Raw genomic sequence first — 25,728 nt, forward strand, 5'->3', positions numbered from 1 at the left:
AGTACTTTTTGTTTTTATATATAGTCAGTAAAAACTTCACTCTCGGAAAGTAGCATGTTTTGCTAGGTGCTGTCTGTGCACTGCTAAAGGATTCGAGTACTTCTTCCACCACTAAAAATGATTCGTTGGCCAATATGATGAAGAGATTCTTTGCAAATTGTGTTCCAAAGTGAAAAGTGCTAAAAAAGAATCGTTGCTGTCAAATAAAGTTGACTGCTTACCATCATGTGGATTTTGTAGCACCTGGCTGCCTTAACTGTCTGTTCTTCCACTTGTTCCTCTGTTAATGTATTGATATCAGTGTACCTGCTTCTCTCTCAGAGAGGTGGTGCTGAAACTGCTCCAGTTTGAGGCATCCACAAATGTGTCTGACAGCAAAGGTTGCTTCCCGCTACACCTGGCTGCCTGGAGGGGAGATGTAGACATCGTCCGTATCCTCATCCACCACGGCCCATCCCACTGCCGTGTCAACCAACAGGTAAACACGCAATAATCCCTTCATCATCCTCTTAAGAAACTTCACCTTCAGTGTCACCTTAAAGTCTAGCTTTTGTTTGAGCTCCGCTATGTCTCTTCTCGGTCCAACAAAAGGCTACAGGCTCAATCAACTGCAGCCCTAGAGGTCATGCTAAATAAAAAAGTGATTTCTCAGGTGTCCTTTAATCAGGCAGCAGGCTTTAGCTTGTGGTTCTTTGTCTTCAAAATAAAAGTACATGTGGTTCTGCGATGCTGTTTCATGTTCTTGTAATGAATGTTAATTGACTGGACTCAACAGAGCAAACATAAAATCTATTGATTGTGCTACTAAAGGTCAGAATAGCTACTTTGCCATTTTTTGTATTGCAGAATCTTTTAGCAGTCCATTCCTTACTTTTTAAAATGGGTTTTTATTTGTAAAGAGAGGCAAGCTGAGATGGTTTGGACATGTGCAGAGGATGGATACTGGATATTCTGGGAAATGGATGGTGAATATGAAGGAGCCTAGAGGAGGATAGGAGGAAGCCCACAAAGAAGCCCCCTTGCTGAGGCTTCTTTGTGGGCTTCTGTGGATGTCATGAAGGAGAAGATGCAGAGGGTTGATGTGACAGAGGAGGTTTAAGGTGAAATGGAGGCAGATAATCTGCTGTGGTGACCCATAGAGAATTCAGAACAAAAGAACTTGGCCGGCATATCCACCAGCTACACTGGAAGCCTTGGATTATTTGGCTTTTTCATCAGAGGCCAAGTCAGTCTAGACTAAGTTGGACTAGTTCCCCAGACTGACAATCTGTACTCAGATATGGAGAAGGGACTCTTGTGTCAAGGCCAACAACCTCTGTTCCACTTTCTAAGAAAGTGATCTAGATTTGCACTAAAATCGAATGGATTTTTCCTTTCCCCATGCACCACCTCTCCGTGTTTTCTGAAGCAAAATACACGCAAGTGTTTTTGAAATCACTGCAGAACTATTACGTTGCTCTTCCTGAACAAGGACGTCCTCTTCCACTAAAATAAAGTCCTTTAGCCCGATTTCTCGGGGCATGTAAACCAGTGCTACCGCTGGTCGTCTCATTACGGCTTCTGTCCAACAGAGCCGATCCTTTACATTTTCCAGACATCTCTCTCTGACAGCCCGGTGAGCGTTTCAGCTCCGGGAGCATTCAGCCTGCCTCTGCTGTCATTCCTTATCAGCAAAAATGACCTTCTTCTCCTGCATCACTCCTATTCTGTCCATCTTCGCTGGCAGCATATTGGTGATGTCACAGCTCGCTGATGCGCTGCATCTGAAGATAAGGAAACAAAACACAGGAAGCTGTTTAATCAGAAGTGTTGGCAAAAATGTAAATACCCTAGATATTTCTTTAAAAAAATCAAATCAAATCCTGCACTTGCCGATGGCATAGTAATGGACCTCGCTGGCTATCAGAGCGTTATTTACTCTGCCTAATAAGCACAATTTCCTCTGTCACCATTAGCCAGATTGTTTCCCCGTGAGAGTTGTTAGAACCTAATTGTGTGCTGTGATAAATGATGTCCTTTCCCCGTAAATGAAGAGGTTCGTCAGCAAGTGAACACGGACAATTTTCTCTTTTACCTTGTCAATGAGTTGCTGTGTGGGCAGCGTGGACACACACTGAGTGGAAGCTGCTGATGGAGAGAGTACTGTGGACAGGTGCTGACTTCTTGGCATTGTTTGACTGTGTTCTTGTACCTCTTATTAAGCACACACACAGTGAAAAACATCCCACTTATCTATGCGTTCATGTTTTCAAGCACATTTATTTAATGCTTTCTTAAATTTCCTGGAATTTCGTCAGCAAACCCCCAAAGCAGCAGCGGCTTCTCTTTCTTTGCTTTTTATATGTGGGAGGCCAGAGTGGGTTTCTATGAGAAGTAATCCAGTCCAGCAAGACAAAGTTAACAGAAGAGAGATTATGTTTATTGTATCCGTATTTGGCGCATAGTGCAAATAAAAACCCAAAGACTGTGAATTTTATATGCTGCAAGCTCCACTGGCTCCACTGCAGCTGAAGAATCAGTTCACGACAAAATATTATTGAACTCTCAAGCAAAATAGTTCTGAGCACGCAGTGATGTGTAGGCTATTGAGTTTAATTGAAAATGACTTTAATGTAAATAATGTAATTTGTGGCACGTTTGGAAGAGTCGTTCTTGATACTGAGCCGATAACCTGTGCAAATAATTCCCCCCCTTTTTTCTGGCCCTAAAACCCAGACATAAGAAATCAGTTGACACTGTATATACAGATGTGTTCTCCGGAGGAGGGATTCCCAAATGATATGCTGTGAGGCATGCGATTTTTGGGATGACCGTGCATTATGTTTTCTAACACAGCTGCACAGAAAATGAAAAATGAATTCTGTATAAGTGGTTTTTGTACTCGTTTGCCCTAAAAGAAAATCCTTCATAAACCAATGTTGCTTTTGTACAAATGTTTTAAGGATTAAATTATTACTTGGAGCCAAATAGTGTTTGAATAGTGAGACTTTCTTCCCTTTTTTGCAATACTAGCACGGTGCCAAAATAGCTAAGGATGCACTCGGTAAGCAAACATCCCTCCTGATAAAAAGCGCGTGTCCTTCAAAGGAGCACTGGATCTGAACTGCAGGTGGAAAATCTGTCTGCTGTGTTGTGAAACTGTCTGGTGGTTGAACTATAAGCGAGTGAGTGGGGATACTCTTGCAAAAAAACAAAGAAAAGTTGTGGCTATCATGGCAGGTCCAGTTTCCGCTAATGTGCCTTTCTCTGACAATGCAATTAGAAGAAGCATGTCAGATAATGTGGGCGATATTTTGCACAGGTGTGAATAAAGGTGTGTCTTGACATTTTTGCTTGTCCGTAACTAAACTGAGACTTGCTTGTGTCTATAAATAAAGTTGCTCATTACCGTTATCTCCTGCTACCTTTTCCACACTCCTGTCATCATTTGTGACTTTATGTAAGAAAATGAGCACACAAGTTGAGTTTGTAGTTCAGTTTAAATCTGCTGCGCTGCACTGTAAATGTGCTGTGTCGGTGTGATTGCTTTTCTTTCCTAATGAAATTCTGAGATTTGTTAAACAATTTAAAATCACATGAATAGTCATGAGTATTTTACTATTGAATATTGTGAAATATACATTTTTGAAGTAAGACTGTAACAAATATTCGTTCAGTATACTAGGCAGCGAGAAGGTTCTGGGTTTGAATCCAGCGGTCTCTCTCTGTGTGGAGTTCACATGTTCTTGCTGTGACTGTGGAGGTTCTCTCCGGGAATCCCGGGTTCTCCGCAGGCCAGATGTTGTTGGGTTAACTGGCAATTAAAAATCAGCAATAGTTGTGGATGTGTCTGTGAGTGGATGTGTGTCCCTCCGTGTTAGCCCTGTGATAGACTGGTGGCCAGTAGGCCTTTCACCCCATGGTAGCTGGGATCCTGTGAGCCTGAATTTGATAACAGAAAGAAAATGAACAAACGTTTCTTGGTGTATATTGATAAATATTTAGGGACAGAAAATGCGAATGTGTTTTATAATTGTACAGAATATTTCCAGTTTATCTTTAAAACTGTAAAAGTGAATGCTTTGACATGAATTGAGCTGCGGTTTGGGGAAGGCCTCGAAGGGGACTGGCGATGGCTCCCGGGCCTGGCAGATCCCCATGCACTAAATAGAAGTGAAGAAGTTAAAGAATGGAGAACAAGGAGGGAGGGTGGGGCATGTAAACGAGAATGACCAGTTTGTAGAACTGAGGGAACCTATATAGATGACAGCCGGAAGGAGCGTATTTGGAGGCGTGGTCCCACTCCTGAAATTCCAATACATAATCTCCAATTAATCATCTAATTACACTGATCATCTTTCTCTGTAACACTCTTCATATGCTATATCTCACTTTGATGCTTGTCATCAGCTTCCATCCTCCTCTGTGTGTAATAAGCTGTTACATTAAAAAAGATAAACACACTACACTCCCACTTTTATGAACACTGTTATGTTAGCCTGCTCTTTAGTGTCCTTAAAGGTGTTAGTTTTCTCCTAAGCACTCAGGTTTGCAAACACTGAAAACTGAAAATGTGGTACTTGGGCATTTTTATTTGTGTATTTTATATCTATTTATATTTTATATGCATGCTGCATGTTTGTACAGTATTCTTGTTGTTATATCAGCGCCAGGGTACAGCTGTTTTCAGGTTGCAAGCATAAATCAGTGGGTAAGATTTATTTAGTGTTGGTGTGTTTACGATGCCTAAGCTCCATATTTCCCCGCTGTCTGTCGTGTCTGCAGTACAGAGCAGAGCTTGCATACATTAGTCTGGGTGATGTAGTGAGTCTCACGCGCACTCACACCCATCATCAAGACGTACAGCAGCAAGCCATTGGCTGCACATTACCCCATTCTCAACAATATTACTCTGCCCACACACACAGCATTACTCGTGTCAGAGGTTGAGTATTTATGTGTGCGCGTGCTTAGTTTTATAGGCTCGCTCTGGTGGCACAGTATTTGCCTTAATATGATCTTTTTTTCTTACAGGAGAAAGGGAAACTCAACATTTGTGCTTGCTTTTGTGCACGACGTGAGAAATGGTGACAGGAGTGTGGAAAAGGTAGCAGGAGAGAACTGCAATGAGTGCGAAAGGTCCTGAGAGTGTAAAGAAAGAGATGGGAGGTTGACAAAAATCGAGCTAGGGGAAGTTTGTGGGCCAGTTCCACTCTGCAGCCAGCAGAAGATTATTCAAGGTTAGTGGGTGTTATTAGTTGGCGGTAAACCAGTTCCAGCCCACTGTTTATTGTCTAATTGGTCCCAGTAGTTCCCATTCGCAGCTGCTTTTGTTTATTGCGGGAGCGTGTGCGCACGAGAGAGGTGGAAGCCGCCTGACTGGAGGAGATGATTATACATGCCGTGTTCGTGCGTGTTTATGCGTGTATGTGTGAAAGACAGTGAGACAGTGATTGATGGTGAGAGATTGTTTGTTTGCTCAAAGCTTGCACTCGGATTGCAAGGCCAAATGCATGTTTTGACGACTAACACGTGGCTGTTTGTGATCTCTTTCCTCCACTGACACTGACTCAGATCAACGGCTGGGTGAATGAATAGAAGACAAGTCAGGAGTTTAATTTCATTTAATTTTGTTTGTTTTTATGATAGAAAAGGGAAGAGTAAGGACCAGGTGTTACACCTGGCTTGTTCGGGACATTTTAACGGGGTCAACAATGCCAAAATACACATCGCTAAATCAAAGAATAGATGCAATTACCCGAAAAGTCCAAGGAGAAACTAGTTGCCTGAAAGGCGAGAGGGAGAATATTGTCAGTGGAAATCTCGTATACAGCCAGGCTGGTGAAAAGGTGCTCCATGAGGTACAGTACTGTGCAAACGTCTTGAGCTAGCCGCTATTTGTTTGTATTCTTCTTCCAAGCAGACTTTCTTGTAATCTTTTAAAAGTGATCTCAGGCAATAGTTCTTTCTGAAGGTCCTTCAAAGTTTTTCTTTTGACATTTTCATTCATTGTCAATCTTGGAAGAGACTTGCAAACCTGACGATTATTAGAGGTAGTTTTTTTTTTGTTTTGTTTTTTTTTTGTTTGTGAACTCCACTTAACACCGACCTATGAATCATTCAAGTATAACAGGCAACCTAATAACTTAGACCAATTTCAAATTGTACTTTGCTACTAGCAGCCTGTCGCAAAATGTATTTATAATTTACAATTTATTCCTGCTTTGTTCAGTCAAATCTACAAAAGAAAGCTAAAGATAACACAGTTTGACAGGCATAAAATCTTACTTATGCACCATCAAAACAAGACAATTTCCAAAGAGCTATAAATGAAAAAAATTGAGCCAGTAGTGTTGGCAAACCTGTCAAAAGTGATGGAATTATGAACACAGAAAAGTACCATCAGATTTTGATCTACCATGAAATACCATCTGGAAAGCATCTAATTGGCAACAGCTTCATTTTTCAGCATGACAATGATCCCAAACACACAAACACTGCAGTAAAAACATACCTGGATAGAAACGCACAATGGACTGGCCTCCCCCAGGGTACTGATCTCGACATTTTAGAAGCAGGATGGGATCAGCTAGTCAGAAAATGGAACCAAAGGCTGCGAATAACCAGAGGAGAGCTTTCATGTTTTCCAAGAAGTATTCCCAAAGATTGCTTAAAGAAATTACAAGGAAGCTTTTGTCTGAAAGACTTCAGGCTGTGTTGAAGAACAAAGGTGTTCAAAGCACATATTTACTTTTAAGCTTGTTAGAATTGTTAAAGCTGTGTTTTTGCCTGTATTTCCATGTATTTTTGCACACATTTCAATACATTCCTGCACCTGCTTCCCATTGTCTTAGCAAAATATAAAGACATGAGGAGTTTGTACTGTAGCGGGGTTGGGGCTTTCCATCCTCATGGACACAGAAAATGTTTCCCCTCCTCCATCAAGGAAGCTCTTCCGATTCTTTAAATGCACATCGGGAAGATGAGAAGTGGGAAGAGTGGGGATTTCTTGATGACCTAAGAGTGAAGCATCAAACCAGTAGTAAGGGTATCTTACTGTATATGGATGTCTTTAAAAAACATATCCATGCTGCACCTTTACATGTGAGGCAGTTAATTCTCATAGTCTTCACACTGTGGATGGAAAATCAGCCACATGCAGTGTAAAGCATGATCATCCTGTGTGTGATGAATCTAGTTATCATAACTAGTGTGTTGGGACCACACATGGAGCAAAAGCAGGTATGTGTTGTGGAAATAACATTATTGCAGGTAAAAAAAATGATCCAAGGAATCATGCAAAAACACTGATCTGTACGTAAATTACAAGCTTTAAATTAACTGCTGATAATTATTTTAACAATTTTAAATATCTAATGACTGTATTTAAGTTTTATAGGCCTAAAAGAGATTTTCATAATTGCATATCTATAAAAGATAATCTGCTGTAAAGCTCTGAAATTGAAAGGTCATTTCAGTGGGTTTTACATGTGGTACAGCTTTCATTTCATTTTCACTTTTCATTTATTTAACAGGGTTGTGATTAACACTAAACTGCATTTAAAAACCAGATCTAAAGGCTGCAAGCTTCAGCTACAGCCATTTGAAAAATGCTGTAAAGAATGATGGCAGTGAACAAAGCCAGTATAGACTCATGGCCTATGAATTGGTGCACTCTGCATGAACTGGTAAGAAAACAGATACCACCACATTTTTAAAAACAGTAATGTTGCATATTTTTGTAGAAAGTTCTATAATTCTATCACATATTGGACCTTGACAGCCCAGCAGCCCCAGCCTGAAACAAGCATTTTTACAGTAGCTCCTTTCCTTTGCCTATAAGCCACCTTTCTTCTGATTGACTGCCTACGCCTGTGTCTGTGCTCACAGCTGGAGCTGTGCACCCAGGATGACCATAGCGATATTCCCTCTCTTACATCATACAGAACCAAGAGCAGAAAAAAGATGCCTGAGGTTTTGGCTTCAGTCTGTTTTGAAGGTTGTAAATATAAAAATACGATGCGACTGGGTTTAACAACATTTTATTTTCAAACTGTTGTAGTATTGCTGTATTGTTGATGAAACGTGAAGGAAATTTGAACAGTTACTGACCAATTCTGACATTTTTACTCCAACGTACCTGCACAGATAAAAGCTAGCATGTAAATTTTGCTAGGTGTGTATCCTTACAGTAGTTGTGTCCTGCAGATTTGCCCACTGATGGAGGACAGATGTGGTTTGTGTGCGTGGGAACCAGCACAGAACCGTCTTGGCTACTTTCTCTGTGTGGGACCTTTGGACTCATCAGTTTAGGGTTATCCTGTGCGTACACTGTGTACTGTATGCGTGTGGGTGACTGAGTATGTCAACTATGTGTCGCTGTAGGAATGTGTTCTTCTGCAACAACAGGAGGATGTAGGGTTATTCTATCCCGTCTCCTCTCCATTTCCCCCCCCCCCCCTCATCGTTCTTCTTTTCCTGCTCTCTTTGTCCTCCCAGAGGAGACACTGAGCAAGATCACAAGAGAGGCAGGCCTCTCACCAGCAAGAACTTCTGAAGGCTTAAAGACTGTGTGAACTGAGGCAAATGTTACAGGTCACGAGGCCATTTTCCTGCTGTGTGTTTCCATGAGAGTGCTTCTGTGTTTGTGTCTATTCGGTCTTGGTAACTCGATGTCCGGTCATGCACACATGCTGCTTCCACACAAGAAAATGAAACCATATGTGTCTTGGTGATCAACTTGAGAACACATGCTACTATTGCTGCGACAAACCGCCCTGGGAAAGTCCTCGGCCACTGAGATGCCCACTGCTGCCAAGACACACACTGAGCCACAGGTCGCTTTCTCATGAGTAATCTCTTAAAAAACGATATGTTACTGTATATCATATGTTTTTAAAAGCCTGACTCCCTGCCCGCAGTGGGATTCCTAATTAAAGTTCAGCAAAAGTAAACAGATTCATTTCTCCATGAATCAAAACAAGCTTTAGCCCTGAGCGATTAAAGCAAGCCCAGAGCAGATTGTGTGCGAGGGTGTTAATTGAGGTGTTATAAAAAAACATTGCAAAACAGATTTCTAGGATTTCTTTGAGGTCGTCAATTAAGACGTTTAGCTGGGGAATGCTTCAGGGAGGTCAGAGTTTACAATGGCAACCGCAGACCGGCCACCCTGGAGCAGAAGGGCGTTCGGTGTCTAGCTCAAGGACGCCCATGTGTAAGCATTAAAGATCAAGCATACTGCCCCTGGTGTTGAGAAGTCCACTTTGATAAAGCCATACATCATGTTTTTTTGGGGGTTTGAGTTTCAAATATATTAAATGAAGTGTATTTTAATTGCAACTTTGACTGTGGGAAAGTTTGTCTTTTACTCAATCAGTCAAGATGCTCTCAGCTTCTCAGATGTGAGGAGTTGCTGCAGCTCACATCATGACAGTTGCCTTTCATTGCAGATTCAATATCTTTGGGCTTTTACTTCTTTATTGCAGCGTGGGCTCTCAGTAATCGTGATGTGCATTTTTCAGTATTTTAATGGAAAACCACAAGTCAGTTTTTCCCCAAGTAATATTAAGAGAGTAATTAATAATGGTTATAAAACAGTGTGTTGCAAGAAACACTCCTGGCTCCATTTACCTCAAAATGTGTTCAGTTGAGTGCTTTTATTTTGGAATTAAATCAGTGTCTGCAGCTGATGTTGCTGTGAATCCTGTGGAAAACCCCAAAGGGTTGTGCGAACGAGTGTGTTTCTTGCCAAAGTGTCTGTGATCAGTCAGTCGGCTACGAAATGTGTATACTGCAGTCTATTCTGTCTCGCTTCTCATCTTTGTTGTTTCTGATCTGGTCTCATCTTCTCTGCTATCTTTTGCAATCACTCCACTTGTCCTCACATGTGTTATTAAGTTATTATGTTCACAGTTATTATGGCTCATTTTTTAGAAATTAGTTTCTGTACCCAGTTTGACCTATTTAGTGCACAAAAAGGAGTTAAAGAAACAGAAACCACCTATTATCTCTCTCTTATTGTCCTTCAGTCTACCTCTCAGCTCCTACAATATGTTCTTCTGTCTGGATAACAGATTTTATCCACATTTTTCTCTAAAACGAATTGTTACAGCTGTTGAGTAGGGGTGTAATATATCACTATAGCAATATATTGTTATTTTATTTTGTGACCCAGTTATTAATTTGCTCTGTAAACAGATTCTCTCAGCAATTTGACTCATTTGATTTCAATGTTCATAGGATTGTTCAAAAGGAGACATATGTGGACTAAATGCTGGCCAAGGAAGTGGATATGCTTATGATCTGGAAAGGCCTGTGCAATTGTCCTGTTGAAACAGCCGGGTATAGGTTTTGACACCTCATCACTGTACCTCTGTACGGTCAGATTTTCACCAAGAACAATCAGATCAGAGACGGTGCTCTCATTAACTAGCAAGGCTGCTCCAATAGCTTAGACATGCCTGCCAGCATCCAGCATCCTAATACCCCGACCTCACTCAGTCATGGCGCTGAGTGTAGCTTTTTCGGGGGGGGAGGGACCATTGGTTTTGAATTGGTGTTCAGTACACAAATTGTCATCACTGACCAAAACCAATCACCCAGAACTGAAAAGAGCTCACACAGAGATTTTAGTAATGCACCGAGAACTGCAAAGATTGAAGATGTATTTCACTTTAACTTAAAAATTGCACGTCTTTCTCTTTCTTTGTTTCCCTACACCACCACATTTCGAATATGTTGCTGCTAGACACCAAATCTTTCTAGAAAAGTCAAATTGAAGTTCTTAGACAATGTAATTTTTTTTGGAACGAACTTGCATGAAAATACTTTTCCCCCATTTTAAAGCTTTATTATCGTTTTTACCATTCAAATGATTTGAGTAGTTTCATGGTAAATGCCAACATCATGTAATGGAACCAGTGTTGGAAATTTTAACCTACCTCTGAAAAATGTTCTCTGGCCATACTATCACACTTTCAAGCAAATTCAAACTCTCAGAATTTTATGCTGAACTTCAGCTACACTTTTGAAACGCCATATTCCTGAAGTCATTGTAGCAAATATTTGGCCTGAAACATTTGAATGACATACAGTGGGGCAAAAAAGTATTTAGTCAGCCACCGATTGTGCAAGTTCCCCCACCTAAAATGATGACAGAGGTCAGTAATTTGCACCAGAGGTACACTTCAACTGTGAGAGACAGAATGTGAAAAAAAAATCCATGAATCCACATGGTAGGATTTGTAAAGAATTTATTCGTAAATCAGGGTGGAAAATAAGTATTTGGTCAATAACAAAAATACAACTCAATACTTTGTAACATAACCTTTGTTGGCAATAACAGAGGTCAAACGTTTACTATAGGTCTTTACCAGGTTAGCACACACAGTAGCTGGTATTTTGGCCCATTCCTCCATGCAGATCTTCTCGAGAGCAGTGATGTTTTGGGGCTGTCGCCGAGCAACACGGACTTTCAACTCCCGCCACAGATTTTCTATGGGGTTGAGGTCTGGAGACTGGCTAGGCCACTCCAGGACTTTCAAATGCTTCTTACGGAGCCACTCCTTTGTTGCCCGGGCGGTGTGTTTTGGATCATTGTCATGTTGGAAGACCCAGCCTTCGTTCTCACTGATGGAAGGAGGTTTTGGCTCAAAATCTCACGATACATGGCCCCATTCATTCTGTCCTTAACACGGATCAGTCGTCCTGTCCCCTTGGCAGAAAAACAGCCCCATAGCATGATGTTTCCACCCCCATGCTTCACAGTAGGTATGGTGTTCTTGGGATGCAACTCAGTATTCTTCTTCCTCCAAACACGACGAGTTGAGTTTATACCAAAAAGTTCTACTTTGGTTTAATCTGACCACATGACATTCTCCCAATCCTCTGCTGTATCATCCATGTGCTCTCTGGCAAACTTCAGACGGGCCTGGACATGCACTGGCTTCAGCAGCGGAACACGTCTGGCACTGCGGGATTTGATTCCCTGCCGTTGTAGTGTGTTACTGATGGTGACCTTTGTTACTTTGGTCCCAGCTCTCTGCAGGTCATTCACCAGGTCCCCCCGTGTGGTTCTGGGATCTTTGCTCACCGTTCTCATGATCATTTTGACCCCACGGGATGAGATCTTGCGTGGAGCCCCAGATCGAGGGAGATTATCAGTGGTCTTGTATGTCTTCCATTTTCTGATGATTGCTCCCACAGTTGATTTTTTCACACCAATCTGCTTGCATATTGTAGATTCACTCTTCCCAGTCTGGTGCAGGTCTACAATACTTTTCCTGGTGTCCTTCGAAAGCTCTTTGGTCTTGGCCATGGCGGAGTTTGGAGTCTGACTGTTTGAGGCTGTGGACAGGTGTCTTTTATACAGATGATGAGTTCAAACAGGTGCCATTCATACAGGTAACGAGTGGGGGACAGAAAAGCTTCTTACGGAAGACGTTACAGGTCTGTGAGAGCCAGAGATTTTCCTTGTTTGAGGTGACCAAATACTTATTTTCCACCCTAATTTACGAATAAATTCTTTACAAATCCTATCATGTGAATTCATGGATTTTTTTTTCACATTCTGTCTCTCACAGTTGAAGTGTACCTCTGGTGCAAATTACTGACCTCTGTCATCATTTTAAGTGGGGGAACTTGCACAATCGGTAGCTGACTAAATACTTTTTTTGCCCCACTGTAGCTTAAGTAGTTCTCTTTTTATCTAGCTGTTTGAAACTGGCTCCACAGAAAACACTGCAGAGTAAAGCCTTGAAAATGGCCCTGACTTCAACACAAAAATATTTTTTTATGAGCAACTAATAACTGCAGAGATCTGAGATTTTAACGTTTTCCTATCAAGAAATGTATCGTTCGTGATGGTCAGGCTGGAAGCATTTGGTTGGAAGACATTGAATGACCATCAGCCTGAAAAAATCATATCTTAACCTTAAATATCTCATATCTTAAAAGTTATTGGTTTGAACAGCTCGTAAATATAATCTAAAAGCTGTTTTTCTTTATTTTTCAAAACACACACCCGAGACCTGCGTTTAGGTGACATCAAAAGACAACACTCTCCCTGAACAGGCAACGCACAAGTTCTAATAACAGAACATAAGAGGGAGTAGCAGAGACATTCACCTTGTATGCCTCGTCTTTTTTCATTCCTCATTTACCCCGCTCTCCCTGGGCGGCGAGCTGAGCTGCTTGGATTATGCGATTCTGTAACATAGACGGAGCTCATCCTGCATATCAGTCCATCAGCATTAACACAGTGCATGTTCAAACAAATACCTCTGCTCTTCCTCCGCTGTGGTTTCATTTCAGACCTGGCCTCGCTGATAAGGCTTGCTTATTTGCATGGATGTAGCTGTTTGGTTCCAGGGAGATGAACTGCGAGAGCACTGATAGAGTGCACCATGGGAAGTGTGTGCGTGTATGTGTGTAGGTATCATTCTGTGAGCAAAAGTTGATTCTTTGTGTCCTTCACTTAAAGAATGCAGAAGATGCGCCACATATAATCAATATATATGAGAATAAATCCTTCTTTAAAGAGTAATAAAACCATATAGCTGTCATGGTAGAGTGAGCTTTATCAAGCCAGGGCTTCATTACTGTGTGAGCATTAATATCAGCTGCATATGCTGCTGAAAGAAAGGCTGTGACACAATCATTTGTCAATAATGTTCTGCCATGCCTGTTGATGCGGCATTAGTAGACGGCTGTTGCTCAGAGCCCAATCAGCAACAATGCACTTGAGTGCTAGATGGTATCGGAAAGCTGTCAGAGCAGCGTAATAGGAATATATGGCCACTTCGAGAACACAGAGGCAGGATCTTTTTTTCTCCGCCTGCTGCTCTCTCGCCACATCTCGGGCTCTATTGCTCTTGTCTTGTCACTCTGAGTCTCTGCTCGTGTTTTAGTCACTCTTCTTTCTGTCAGGAAATTGCATTTTTCCTATCTTAGGCAGCGTGCGTGAGGCACGGCGGTTTGGAATGACAAAGCTTCATTGTCCATTTAAGGCTGCAGAGACGGAATAGGCCACAGGCGGCAGCAGCAACGTCTGCAATCTTTATCCCAGTGGTTATCACATCCATGTCATCAGTGTGTGATGCTGCTTCTTCATGACTTTCTGATGCTTGTTTTGTGTTGAATATGAAGATATCATCCTTATCACTGTTGCTAAAACCATAACTTGCTACCCTGTTTGGTGTGTATGTATACTAACCAGACACTTTATTAGGTCCACTTGGATAGTACTGGATTGGAACCCCATTTATCTTCAGAATGGCCTTAATTCTTAATGGCATAGATTCAGCAAAGTGCTTTTTTTGGGTAGATGGGTACAATATGGTTGGACGTGGTCAACAGCAATATTTAAGTAAGCGGGCCCAGTATACTTTCTGTTTTTCAGACCAGCCTATATAAACTCTAGAGAAGGCTGTCATGGCTAAATACATTCACTCCTGTGTGATTGGCTAATTAGATATTTGTGTCAATGAGCACTAACAAAGTGGCTGGTGAGTATAAAGTTTACACAATCCACCTTTTAAATTCTAACACATGGTGGTTCTTTCTGCACTCGCCATTTGCGGAAGTTGATATTCCAGTATTGGACACTGAGATGTTCCAATAATAAAGTATGCTATGAAGGAGAGTGCCACCACTCTCTCACCTTTACCGTTTACAAAGTCTTTTTTTTTTTTGATCTTTAATGAAAGAATGGCTCTGTCTCCAGACGTTGCTTTGTAATTGGACACTTAATAATATCGGGACCAAATGATTGTGCTGCGTTTTTGGTTATTTGGGACTTGGTAGAAGTTTATGAAGTCAGGATATGCAGTTGATTAGATAAGCTGAAACTCAAATTATCCATCAGGGAGACTGAGTCACTCCAAGTTGAATATTCACACAATAACCAAGCAAATGGAGTTTATTAAATACAACTCTGGCACCAATTATACCAGTATATTGTAATGAATGCGAATTACAGAGCGCCTGAGTGTGTGATTATTGTTCTTACAGTACAGTGGATCTGCAATCAGACCTGCTCTGGAAGGTTCCACTCGGCCATGAATGGAGGGGTGTGAAGTCCACAGGGGAAAATGCATGGATCTGATTGGCTAAGGAGAAGGGAAAGCTCTAAATCACACAGTGGTGTTCTTTTGCTGCTACAGCGTGTGCGTGTGTGTCTTCACAGGGTTTTCTTACCCTCTGTTATTCGCAGATACAGTATCTCTTCATCTCGCTCTCATACACTTCTCAGAGGCATAAATGAAAGTATAGAAAGCCATGAGAGGGAGGCGAGAGCGGGGGTGACTCTGGCTCTGGGGAGCAAGTGAGTTAGAAAAAGCCAGGAGATGAGATCTGAGCAGTGGAGTGTGGCCGTTGTGTTTTGGACTTTCATCATGGAAATATTAGAGGTGAATTGGATGATGAAAACATTTAATGAAACAACGTAAGAAGACAGGGAAATATCAATTACAAAAACGATTCACACAACAGTTATTATTATTTCATGTTTGGAGTGTGTTGTTTTCAACTGGTGATAAAAAGCTGTTTTTTAAAGAACATCTTGATAATCACGCTTGATTGCTTTTTCATGTTACAACATTCTCTCACGTTTTGTTTGCCTTTCTCTGTCCAATCAGCAGCCAGTGACATTTCTGTCTCATTGATTTGATTTTCCGTTAAAACGGAAGTTCGAGTCATTATTTTTAAGGGCTTTGAGGTAAATGTGTTTGCAGTTATTTAAGAAGTAAAGTTCACTTGCTTTTTATTAATTGTGCTTACTGCAGTAAAGCATGTTGGAGCTACACTCTATGTCTGATATTATAAACAGAAACCTAAATGCAGATCACTTTGCATGCACAATTCATATATCTGAAATATACGGGAGCCAGATTAGTCATTGTTAAGTAAATGAGTCCTATTTTTACCCAGGGATCCCTAAGGGGCTCCCAACTACCAACGGTTCAGGGTCTGACAGGGGCCCCTAGCCAGCAAGGAAACGGCCGCATTCTCCCAGAACAGAACACATGAGAAACTCCCGTGATCCCATGGTTGAAGTGTTGAAAAGGACATTGTCTAGTGTAAATGAACCTGCATCCCTATGTGTCTGGAGGACTTACAGCTGGCCTCATTTTCTTCCACCTTTCCAAATGGATCATAAATCAATATGATTTCTTTCATAGTTCCTAGATAGAAGCTCTTGAAATTTTGAATATACGCCTGTTTGCATGTGAGGACTCACCTGTAGTGATGAACTTTACATATGTTTAGTTGCTTTTCTATTTTTTTTTTTCTATTTTTTGGTTTTATGGCACCCATATTTTATGGTTTAGTTTCAAAAACACAAATCGTTGATACCCAAGCCTGAGCTAAAAATAACACAATAGCCAGACTTAATCAGGTATCTGAATAACGTGTAAACAGGCAACAGGACATACTGATGATACTAATGTTTTACAGTATAGTAATGTCACTTTATTTATTTATTTATAAAAAAAAAAAAAAAAAAAAAAAAAAATATATATATATATATATATATATATATATATATATATATATATATATATATATATATATATATATATATATATATATATATATATATATATATATATATATATATACACACACACACACACACACACACACACTCAACAAAAATATAAACGCAACACCTTTGTTACTGTTCCCATTCCCCATGGGATGGACGTAGAGACCTAAAATTCATTCCAGATACACAATATAACCATCCCTCCCAAACAGTGGTCACAAATCAGTCCAAATGTGTGGTAGTGGGCACATCTGCTATATTGAGATAATCCATCCCACCTCACAGGTGTGCCACATCAGGATGCTGATCTGACATCATGAGTAGTGCACAGGTGTACCTCAGACTGCCCACAACAAAAGGCCACCCTGGAATGTGCAGTTTTGTCTCACAGCAAAATGCCACAGATGCCACAAGCAATGAGGGAGCGTGCAATTGGCATGCTGACAGCAGGAATGTCAACCAGATCTGTCGCCCGTGCATTGAATGTTCATTTCTCAACCATAAGCCGTCTCCACAGGCGTTTCAGAGAATATGGCAGCACATCCAACCGGCCTCACAACCGCAGACCTCGTGTAACCACACCAGCCCAGGACCTCCACATCCAGCAGGTTCACCTCGAAGATCGTCTGAGACCAGCCACCCAGACAGCTGCTGGAACAATTGGTTTGCACAACCAAACAATTTCTGCACAAACTGTCAGAAACCGTCTCAGGGACGCTCAACTGCATGCCCGTCGTCCTCATCGGGGTCTTGACCTGACTCCAGCTCGTCGCCGTAACAGACTTGTGTGGGCAAATGCTCACATCCGATGGCGTCTGGCACGTTGGAGAGGTGTGCGCTTCACGGATGAATCATGGTTCACATTGTTCAGGGCAGATGGCAGCTGAGAATGTCCCAGTTCTTGCATGGCCAGCATACTCACCGGACATGTCACCCATTGAGCATGTTGGTTGTGTGTCACCACCACCCACAACAGTGATCAGTGAGATGCTTGGCTACAAGTTGAACAGCGACAAGGGGCAGTACCCTCCATGGAGAAGGAGGCTAGAGGGCAAGATCAAAGTAGCACGGAGGGAGGTTAGCCAACTAACGGAGTTGCAGCAAGGTGCGACAAATAAGGTGCCTAAGAAATACAGCAAGCTGTCCATACCTGAGGCCTTGGAAACTGCCAAGCAAAGACTCACAGCCTTGGCCAGCCGCTTGAGGAGGTACACCAGAGAGATAGAAGGCAGGAGAATAAACCAGCTGTTCTCCACAGAACCAGCAAAGGTGTACTCTCAGTGGCAAGGGAACAATAAGAGAACAGCACCACCAAGGCTGGAGACGGAGCAATACTGGAAGAACATATGGGAGAAGGATGCAACCCATAACGGCAATGCTCAGTGGCTAGAGGATCTGAGGGCAGACCACAGCGACCTCCCTGAACAGGGTCCAGTAACCATCACAGTGGCAGATATCCAAGAAAGGGTCTCCAGTATGAAGAGTTGGACAGCACCAGGGCCCGACATGGTTCACGCCTACTGGCTGAAGAAGCTGACTGCACTCCACGAGCGTCTGGCAGCACAAATGAACCAGCTGCTAGTTAACGAGAGACACCCGGAATGGCTAACCGAAGGTCAGACGGTCCTGATCCCCAAGGACCCCAAGAAGGGACCGGTCCCCTCCAACTACCGACCAATAACCTGCCTCAGTACTACATGGAAGCTCCTGTCAGGCATCATATCGGCTAAGATGAACAGGCACATGGGTCAATACATGAGCGGGACACAGAAAGGAATTGGCAAGAATACCAGAGGCGCAAAACACCAGCTACTGGTAGACAGAACAATCAGCCGAGACTACAAGACCAGACTGACCAACCTGTGCACTGCCTGGATTGATTACAAGAAGGCCTATGACTCAATGCCCCACAGCTGGATACTGGAATGCCTAGAATTGTACAAGATCAATGGGACCCTAAGAGCCTTCATCAGGAACTCAATGGGGATGTGGCGTACAACACTAGAGGCCAACTCCAAGCCCATAGCACAAGTCACCATCAAGTGCGGGATCTACCAAGGAGATGCTCTGTCCCCACTGCTGTTCTGCATAGGCCTGAACCCCCTCAGTGAGATCATTAACAAGACTGGCTACGGATACCGACTACGGAACGGAGCAGTTGTCAGCCACCTCCTGTACATGGATGACATCAAGCTGTATGCCAAGAGTGAACGAGACATCGATTCACTGATCCACACTACCAGGCTATACAGCAATGACATTGGAATGTCGTTCGGACTGGAGAAGTGTAGTCGGATGGTATCAAAGAGAGGGAAGGTAGTCAGAACTGAGGGGATTGAACTACCAGAAGGCAACATTGCAGACATAGAGGACAGTTACAAGTACCTGGGGATCCCGCAGGCAAATGGGAACCATGAAGAGGCCGCTAGAAAGGCTGCAACCACCAAGTACCTGCAGAGGGTCAGGCAAGTCCTGAGGAGTCAGTTGAATGGAAAGAACAAGATCCGGGCCATCAACACGTACGCCCTGCCCGTGATCAGGTACCCTGCTGGGGTAATAGGCTGGCCAAAGGAGGAGATAGAAGCCACTGACATAAAGACAAGAAAGCTCCTTACCATGCATGGAGGGTTTCACCCCAAGTCCAGCACCCTGAGGCTGTACGCTAAGCGGAAGGAAGGGGGCCGGGGACTGGTGAGTGTCAGCACCACGGTCCAGGATGAGACAACGAACATCCAAGAATACATTGGGAAGATGGCCCCAACTGACCGAGTGCGCAGTGAATACCTCAGGCAGCAGAAACCCAAGAAAGAGGAGGGAGACGAGGAACCATCATGGAAGGACAGGCCCCTGCACGGTATGTACCACCGGCAGATAGAGGAGGTGGCTGATATCCAGAAATCCTACCAGTGGCTGGACTGAAAGACAGCACAGAGGCACTAATCATGGCAGCACAAGAACAAGCTCTGAGTACAAGATCCATAGAGGCTGGGGTCTATCACACCAGGCAAGACCCCAGGTGCAGGCTGTGTAAAGATGCCCCAGAGACAATCCAGCACATAACAGCAGGGTGCAAGATGCTAGCAGGCAAGGCATACATGGAACGCCATAACCAAGTGGCCGGCATAGTGTACAGGAACATCTGTGCCGAGTATAACCTGGAAGTCCCGAGGTCAAAATGGGAGATGCCCCCAAGGGTGGTGGAGAATGACCGAGCTAAGATCCTGTGGGACTTCCAGATACAGACGGACAAAATGGTGGTGGCTAACCAACCGGACATAGTGGTGGTAGACAAGCAGAAGAAGACGGCCGTAGTGATCGATGTAGCGGTTCCGAATGACAGCAATATCAGGAAGAAGGAACACGAGAAGCTGGAGAAATACCAAGGGCTCAGACAAGAGCTCGAGAGGATGTGGAGGGTGAAGGTAAGGGTGGTCCCCGTGGTAATCGGAGCACTAGGTGCGGTGACTCCCAAGCTAGGCGAGTGGCTCCAGCAGATCCCGGGAATAACATCGGAGATCTCTGTCCAGAAGAGCGCAGTCCTGGGAACAGCTAAGATACTGCGCTGGACCCTCAAGCTCCCAGGCCTCTGGTAGAGGACCCGAGCTTGAAGGATAAACCGCCCGCAGGGGCGTGCTGGGTGTTTATTTATTTATATATTTATATATTTATATATATATATATATATATATATATATATATATATATATATATATATATATATATATATATGTGTATGTGTGTGTGTGTGTGTGTGTGTGTATGTGTGTGTGTGTGTGTGTATATATGTGTGTGTGTGTATATATGTGTGTGTGTGTGTATATATGTGTGTGTGTGTGTATATATATATATGTATGTATATGTGTGTATATATGTGTGTGTGTGTGTATATATGTGTGTGTGTATATACACACACACATAACACCCAGCACGCCCCTGCGGGCGGTTTATCCTTCAAGCTCGGGTCCTCTACCAGAGGCCTGGGAGCTTGAGGGTCCTGCGCAGTATCTTAGCTGTTCCCAGGACTGCGCTCTTCTGGACAGAGATCTCCGATGTTATTCCCGGGATCTGCTGGAGCCACTCGCCTAGCTTGGGAGTCACCGCACCTAGTGCTCCGATTACCACGGGGACCACCATTACCTTCACCCTCCACATCCTCTCGAGCTCTTCTCTGAGCCCTTGGTATTTCTCCAGCTTCTCGTGTTCCTTCTTCCTGATATTGCTGTCATTCGGAACCGCTACATCGATCACTACGGCCGTCTTCTTCTGTTTGTCTACCACCACTATGTCCGGTTGGTTAGCCACCACCATTTTGTCCGTCTGTATCTGGAAGTCCCACAGGATCTTAGCTCGGTCATTCTCCACCACCCTTGGGGGCATCTCCCACTTTGACCTCGGGACTTCCAGGTTATACTCGGCACAGATGTTCCTGTACACTATGCCGGCCACTTGGTTATGGCGTTCCATGTATGCCTTGCCTGCTAGCATCTTGCACCCTGCTGTTATGTGCTGGATTGTCTCTGGGGCATCTTTACACAGCCTGCACCTGGGGTCCTGCTGTGACAAAACAAATTTCCCACGTGTGGGACTAATAAAGGTTATCTTATCTTATCTTATCTTATCTTAAACTGTAAACAGTGATCTGCTACTGGAAAGTGGTACAAATGTTGAACTAACAGTAAGTTGCTGTTCACCCACCTTTACCTCACATATTTAATCTTGTCAAACAAAATCAGGTGCAGCAGACTTATATACCAAAACAAAATGTCAGCTACTGTCAGATGCATTTTCCAGTGCGATAATAAATTTACCAGAAAAAGAGACATTGATGCTTTTTATATATTATTTCTCGTAACTGCTCATCCCGAGGCTGCTGGCTTGTGGCGGGCCCTTGCCGGTTGTTTCCTACCCAGTCAATCGGAGCAATTCAAGACTGGAATTCCAAACATTGCCTTTCTCTCTCTTGACAGGAATGTTCAGGAATCCAGAACAAACAAACAAACAAAAAGCTTGCACAGTGTTATCTAAGAACCCCCACCACCCAGCAAAACTGAGCACGCCGTCTGACAAACAAATGTGCTAATGAATGTATCCTAACGGCGCACATGAACTGAGGCCCCATTTTAGTTATTTCATATCCAAATCAAATCCAGATGCTTTTTAAAACACTTACCTTCATATTTGCATCTACTTTAATCAGATCACATTTGATAGCCAAAATACATGATGAGGCAAAGTGTAATTAACTGAGGGAACATTTTGAGAAATTATTTTACAGAAGTAAATGTTTTGAGGTGAGAAATGTGATGCATTAAGGATTTTTAAAATGTGTATTAACAGTGGAGCTTGATTAATTGGCAGTGAGGTGATATAAAGCTAAAAACATCCAAGTACATAACAGCGTATAATGCGTTTAATCATTGAAAGGCACAGTGAGTTACCGTTGCTTCTGTTACACAGACAGGACACCATAGATTTCTCCTAGCAGGTCTCTCAATCCCGATAGCCTTTTAGAATTTGTACATGCAGAATGATATAGTACTTGAGATATGTGTTTCATATGTGTAGCAGAAATCTCTGCAGTGAAATGTAGCTTCCCCATATCACTGTATGTATGCCCCATATCACTGGGGCAATAAATAAAGCTAACTGCTCCTCCTTCCTCTCTTCCCTTATATCTCAATCGTTTCACCCACATGTGCCCTACTTATAAATCACCACCTTCTTATATCTTATATTGCAATCAAACTTACATTCCATTTTCCTAACCTTATCTCTCTCAAAATTTCATCACCTTTCTCATCACTTCCCTGGATCTCGCCATGTTTCTGTGGCTCACTTCACTTCGTGTCTCTGACTCTTTATTATTCCAATAATTCCTAAGTTCACTACCCCCCACCTTCCCTCAACTTCACTCTTTTCAATATCCATTTTTTTTCGTGTTCTTCCACAGAACCACGAGAAGGAAACTGCACTCCACTGTGCAGCCCAGTATGGACACTCTGAGGTGGTTTCAGTACTGCTGCAGGAGCTGACTGACCCCACCATGAGAAACAGCCGACAGGAGAGTCCTCTAGACTTGGCAGCACTGTACGGCCGACTGCAGGTCTGTGAGAATATCTGATCAATGAAAACATCATTACTTGACGCTAAGAAAAACGAGAAGGGAAGCACTGCTTTGAATCTTTTAGTTTTAGTTTGAGCCAATAAGTCAACTCAGTGCATTTAGCCACGTAGCAAGACGACCTGCTGAAGTTCAAACTGAACATCAGAAATGATTTTAAAGTCTTTGAATGTGACATGGTTGTTGGTGCCTGATGGGCTGGCCTGAGTATTTCAGAAACTGCTGATCGGCTGGGATTTTCCAACACAACCCCCCTCCAGAGTAGGAAAGGAGAACATATCTAGTGAACAGCAGTTCTGGGTTAAAATGTCTTGTTGATGTCAGAGGTAAGGAATGTTTCCTTCACCGTGTTGAATCTCTACGTTGAAGAGTTACTGCAGTTCTGAAGGCAATAATTGTATATATGTGTGTGTGTGTGTGTGTGTGTGTGTGTGTGTGTGTGTGTGTGTATACACATATGTGTGTGTGTGTGTGTATACACATATGTGTGTGTGTGTGTGTGTATACACATATGTGTGTGTGTGTGTGTGTATACACATATGTGTGTGTGTGTGTATACACATATGTGTGTGTGTGTATACACATATATGTGTGTATATAGGTGCGTCTATAAAATATAGACATAAATGGTTAAAACGTCATCACCTTGATTTCCCAGCACTTTAATATTTACTTAACGGATGCATCTTCTCCTGAATAATGAGCATGCAACGCCTTGAAGTCAAAACAGATATAAAAACATACCTCAACCTGTTTAGGTTTTGACCTTTTCTACATTGGAGAAGCTTTAATTTCCATAAAAGCCGCTCGATATAGAGGACATAGGTGGCACTCCATGCATAAGAATGTGATACAAACATCTGCTCCCTAATCAGTTTAATTTGCAATTAAAATTGAATTGAAACTCCAACGACATTAATAAAATAAAAAAAATTCAAAGTGACAAAATGGGTAAAAAAATATAATTAGCTGAGCTTTTAATGTAGCTGACAGGAGGCACAAATCCTCTGCAATTTGGGGTGAAGAATAAATTAGCTGCGTTTTATTTACAGAGTACTTTGCTCAAAAGGCAGCAGAGATCGTAATTAAAAGAAAGCGCGGTTAAATGCAGGTATTTGTTCTTGTAAAGATTTTTGAAGAGCATCCTCTCCCCCAAAGATACACACTGGTTTCTCAGTCTAGGTCATGTTTTTGTTGATTACTGGTTAGGAGGCTGGTATGTGGATGATTTACCGTATTTTAACCTGTTCGTGCACTGTGTATCCTGTCCAAGCTCCTCACTGGCCGGTAAAGTGAAGCAGCAGGTGAAGAATTAACAGGGCAAAGGAATCAGACCTTCCATACCTCTACTGCTAATTCAATTTAACTGATAAATATGTGTTGGGGGAAAAAACCCTCAAATACTGCCTTTACTCCACAGAAAGGCAGACACAAAGAAGTGTAACAAAAATGTGACAAAAAGCGTGCACATGCGAGCGCAATCCCACACAGAGGCGTGTGCCTGCTGATGTTCAAATGCAATCACAAATTTTTTCTGCTAAGGTGGTGAGTAATTGCAGTCAAGCCATACAGGTTTGTCTGAGTGAATGAATAATTTATAAAGGCAACACGGTAGTTCTCTCTCCTCTCCTTTCTCTGCATAATAATGAAGGGAAATCCCTGTGGTGGAAGCTCCTGCTGCATGGAGATGTAACTAACACAGGGCAAAAGTTTACGACACGTGCACGCACACGCGCTCGCAAAGATGCACATTAAAGGGAGGAAGCTTTCGAGAGAACCGCCTGTTGGCGAGCTGAGTTATTAAACAAACGTCATTCACTATCAGTTAAAAGCACAGAAGCCTCTTACCACAGATATATTGGCGTTTTTGACAGGAGTTTTAAAGGATATTTTCTTTCACGATTGGTTGAAAAAGGTAAAAATACCTGCTGATAATCCATCTTCAGTGTTTACTTAGCGTCCCACTTAGTCAAGCAGATCAGGAACTGCAAGCTTGAATTTATGATTTTGAATTTTGCAAAGAAATTTTACAGAAAGTTTGGTGATACTAAAGCAGACTTCTCATTTCTGGACTGTTGATTTTGTCCTGTAAAATGACAGTTGCTGGTAGCAGGTTTAAACAACTAATAGGACATTTTAAATTTGTGCCTTGTTTTAAGGAAGAAACTTGTAAAGCAATCCAAAGTACAAGTATTATTACATCTTGATGCATTCTCAATCATCCACGAAAGTAAATCTCCAAAAAGTTGATTCTGTTCATCTGGACGTAGCGTTTTGTGGGAGAAACGTTTCGTCACTCATCCAAGTGACTTCTTCAGTCTCAGCTGACTGCAGGTTTCCCCAATCTTATAAACAGTACATTTGCATAATGACTGAAACCAGCCCACTGAAGGAACAATGGGCTGGGAGGTCCGTTCCTTAATCTTAATTATGCAAATTCTCATGACCATTGATCAACAACCACTAAAAGCTGACGTGTACCGTAAACCTACGCATATGGATCAGTATTTAAGGTTTGACTCTCATCATCCACTGGAGCACAAACTGGGTGTCATCAGGACGCTACAATACAGAGCGAACACCATCCCTACTGACACAGCGGCCAGGGAGGCAGAAGAACAGCACATCAAGAAGGCCCTGAGTAAATGTGGTTATCCCAGCTGGACTTTTGTCAAAGCTGGAAAGACACCTAAAGAAAGCTCCAGCCGATCCAGGAGAGAAGGACAACCGCTGCCCAAGCGAAAACCTGTAGTGATCCCATATGTGTCAGGAGTATCGGAGCAGTTGAGACGCATTTTTTCTAAACACCGGGTCTCTGTGGCTTTTAAACCCCAAAACACGCTGCGCCAAAAACTGGTCCACCTCAAGGATCGGGTCCCCCGACACAAACAGAGTAACATAGTGTACGCCAGGGGTAGGCAACTCCCAGGCCTCGAGTGCCGGTGTCCTGCAGGTTTTAGATCCCAGCCTAGGTCAACACACCTGAATCAAATGATTAGTTCATTACCAGGCCTCTGGAGAACTTCAAGAAATGCTGAGGAGTCATTTAGCCCTTTAAATCAGCTGTGATGGATCATGGACA

The 25,728-nt window shown here is 42.7% G+C and overlaps 1 protein-coding gene across 3 annotated transcripts in view; it reads left to right on the forward strand.

The window, feature by feature from the left end:
• anks1b (ankyrin repeat and sterile alpha motif domain containing 1B) overlaps positions 1-25,728 on the forward strand; it is a 277,926-nt gene that overhangs the window by 83,697 nt on the left and 168,501 nt on the right. For all 3 annotated transcript variants that reach the window (XM_004548325.5, XM_012918365.5, XM_023152666.3), the window contains exons 3-4: positions 322-478; positions 22,476-22,628. In XM_004548325.5, the coding sequence (XP_004548382.3) occupies positions 322-478; positions 22,476-22,628 (310 nt within the window). The remainder of the gene's footprint in view (positions 1-321; positions 479-22,475; positions 22,629-25,728) is intronic.

Source organism: Maylandia zebra, linkage group LG17 (genome assembly GCF_041146795.1).
Source record: "Maylandia zebra isolate NMK-2024a linkage group LG17, Mzebra_GT3a, whole genome shotgun sequence".
NCBI lineage: Eukaryota > Metazoa > Chordata > Actinopteri > Cichliformes > Cichlidae > Maylandia > Maylandia zebra.